The 2,500-nt window shown below is 38.8% G+C and overlaps 2 protein-coding genes across 5 annotated transcripts in view; one reads left to right on the forward strand and one right to left on the reverse strand.

The window, feature by feature from the left end:
• The window catches only part of LOC138012830 (uncharacterized), a 133,691-nt gene that overhangs the window by 71,329 nt on the left and 59,862 nt on the right, over nucleotides 1-2,500 (reverse strand). The gene's annotated exons all lie outside the window — the stretch shown is intronic.
• The window catches only part of LOC138012819 (proton-coupled zinc antiporter SLC30A2-like), a 22,395-nt gene that overhangs the window by 4,836 nt on the left and 15,059 nt on the right, over nucleotides 1-2,500 (forward strand). For 3 of the 4 annotated variants that reach the window (XM_068859718.1, XM_068859716.1, XM_068859717.1), the window contains 2 exons: nucleotides 397-840; nucleotides 2,440-2,500. The exon at nucleotides 2,440-2,500 is cut by the window's right edge and continues 86 nt beyond it. In XM_068859718.1, the coding sequence (XP_068715819.1) occupies nucleotides 537-840; nucleotides 2,440-2,500 (365 nt within the window). In that variant the 5' untranslated portion in view covers nucleotides 397-536. Of the gene's footprint in view, nucleotides 1-396; nucleotides 841-1,232; nucleotides 1,391-2,439 lie in introns of those variants that run through there. The other variant, XM_068859719.1, reaches the window with a different exon arrangement.

Raw genomic sequence — 2,500 nt, forward strand, 5'->3', positions numbered from 1 at the left:
AAGCGGGCTTGTTTACACAGAGCGATTTTATCGAGCGACAAGAGCTGCGATCGAATTTACGGCGACAGCAAATCGCGCGTGTGAACAGCCGGCGATTTCACTGCGATTTGTAGCGCGACAAATCGCAGCCTTGTCGCCGCAAATTCGAACATGCTCGAAATTTAGTGCAACTTTGCTGCGATTTTATCGCAGCTCTTGTCGCGCGATAAAATTGCTCTGTGTAAACGAGCCTTTAGATCGACGGAATAGCGAGTCGCGGAGAGAGTAAAACCTCTGGCAGCCAGGGTAGACTACTTCTGGAGGTTGTCCACAATTTCCGAAAAGATTTTCCGGAAAATTGTCTTTCCGAAATTTCCGGATTTTTTGGCTAAATGATAAGCACCCCGTATTTATTAGTATTTGTAGGTTTGGACGCATTACTAAAGGAAGCCGCAGACCAGCATCACTGAGTAGGCATGCGTATTGGGAAAGATGTGGTCGGACTTGTACGGTCGTTACGAGAATATTTTGGGATTACCTTATCTCGATAAGCTTTCATGATGACAAGTATCAACACAGTTGAAGAAGACAAAGCACCTTTTATAAATCACAGGACGCAAGGCAGTAATTCAAACGGCGTAATTGATAGTATATGTGACACTGATGACCTACATGATAATTCTTCGGAGCTCGAAAATGCTCCTCTCATCACATATCAAAGTCACAGCAATGGAGTTGACAGTTATCTCACAGACATTCATTGTCACGAATCAAAACCCATATACTCTAACGCAAGAGCACGGAGGAAACTATTGATCGCAAGCATAGTTTGTCTTCTTTTTGTGGTCGCCGAAGTTGTAGGTAAGTCTGGAAGATTTAACAATTATTTCATGAGTGCGCGTTGGATACGTTAAGTTATGAGGTGATATTATATTACTCACCTCGTTCGCTATAATCACCTCATATCCAATTTATATATTAAGCACGAATGGAATAATTGTTTTAGTGTATACTTCACGATTAAAACACAAAGGTAAACATCTGTATTGTTGTTACATGATCTTAAAACGGAAACTTATCGACAGCGACAATGAGCTTTTGAACTTCACAGTTTTGTACCATTGATGTTTATGCCGAACTTTGCGGCTTTCTCTGTACATGTACATGATTGGATTAGGACTTGTCCAAACCTGTCGTTTTAAGCCATTTTGCCGGATTCGCGCCGAAATTTTTTGGACACACTGACACTTGGCTCACTGTTGTCCAAAACCTTGGTTGTTCGCTGATAACTGGGATTTGGGGAGCCAATCAGAAAGCTAGTAATGCAATTTCCATGGGTTGAGTATATACTAAGGGCACGTTCGATTGACGCTATTCCTGAATAAGAATTATGGAGTGATGATTAAAACGGGTATGTTTGTCGCATTTCAAAGTAGCAAGGATAATACAGTAACAACATGTTTAAAATAGCATTTTAGCAGATGTTTGACAATTTTAATGTGAATCTCCGTAAACACAAAGGATTTCTAACTTTTATTCCATGTATTCCTATTCTGGAATACGGTTAATCGAACCCCACCCTACGATTTAGTAAAAGTCGAAGTTGCGTGAATTGTATTCCGCAGAATCTCCTTAAAGCGGTCATAAATATTGGTTTTAACTTCCTAACAAATATAAGCAGCTTTGTCAAGACAGCATGCCCCTCGCAAGGAAGAAAAATGGTAAAGTGGGGCTCAGTCATGATAAGCTTAAGTTTGGTTTAATTTGATTTAGTTACTTCAGCTATCAAACACGCTTTGATGATTTGTGAAGTTGGACTGGAACTAGCTTGCAATCGAGGCTAATGCGGGCCCATTACCGTGGTGTTGTCTCAAATAGTTATTGAATTGATTGTGCACGATAAGATGTTTAATTTATGGTTTTCCTTTACCGAGACCTTTTAAGTGAAAACCTAAATTGTCCAGATAAATGTGAGGATCACTTCAATAAACTGCACTTGAAATATATACGTTTGATCTCCTCCCAACTGAGTGGCTAATAATTGTCTCTTAGAGACAGTTATTACTTAATAAGTGGTGCAGATAAGTGCATTAGGATCACTTATATCTTTTTTCAATAGCCCACATTTCAAATAATATGATGCTAACACAAAAACTAAGCATGGAACGTCTCGATTGGAGCAGTTCATGAAATGCAATCTGGAAAATATATCACCCCAGAAATGTATAATGATTATAAGTAATATTCAGTAACGTTTGTTATTTGTATTTTGTGATCAAATTATAGTGTTAATTTGTTGAAAATGATTTTAACAATCTTTTCTGGAAACTTCATCCCATGGTTTAGGTATGAAACAATACTAAAAATAATGGAATGGCCCCAGTGTTTTTTGACAAGCGTGACACAGGTTGAATATGCCAACATGGACACTTGCTGTTTTTTTAATTTCTTATTGATTAGGTGGCTTGCTTGCCGGCAGTCTGGCCATCATGACTGATGCTGCTCACATGTTGTCTGATTT

Source organism: Montipora foliosa, chromosome 8 (assembly GCF_036669935.1).
Source record: "Montipora foliosa isolate CH-2021 chromosome 8, ASM3666993v2, whole genome shotgun sequence".
NCBI classification, from domain to species: domain Eukaryota; kingdom Metazoa; phylum Cnidaria; class Anthozoa; order Scleractinia; family Acroporidae; genus Montipora; species Montipora foliosa.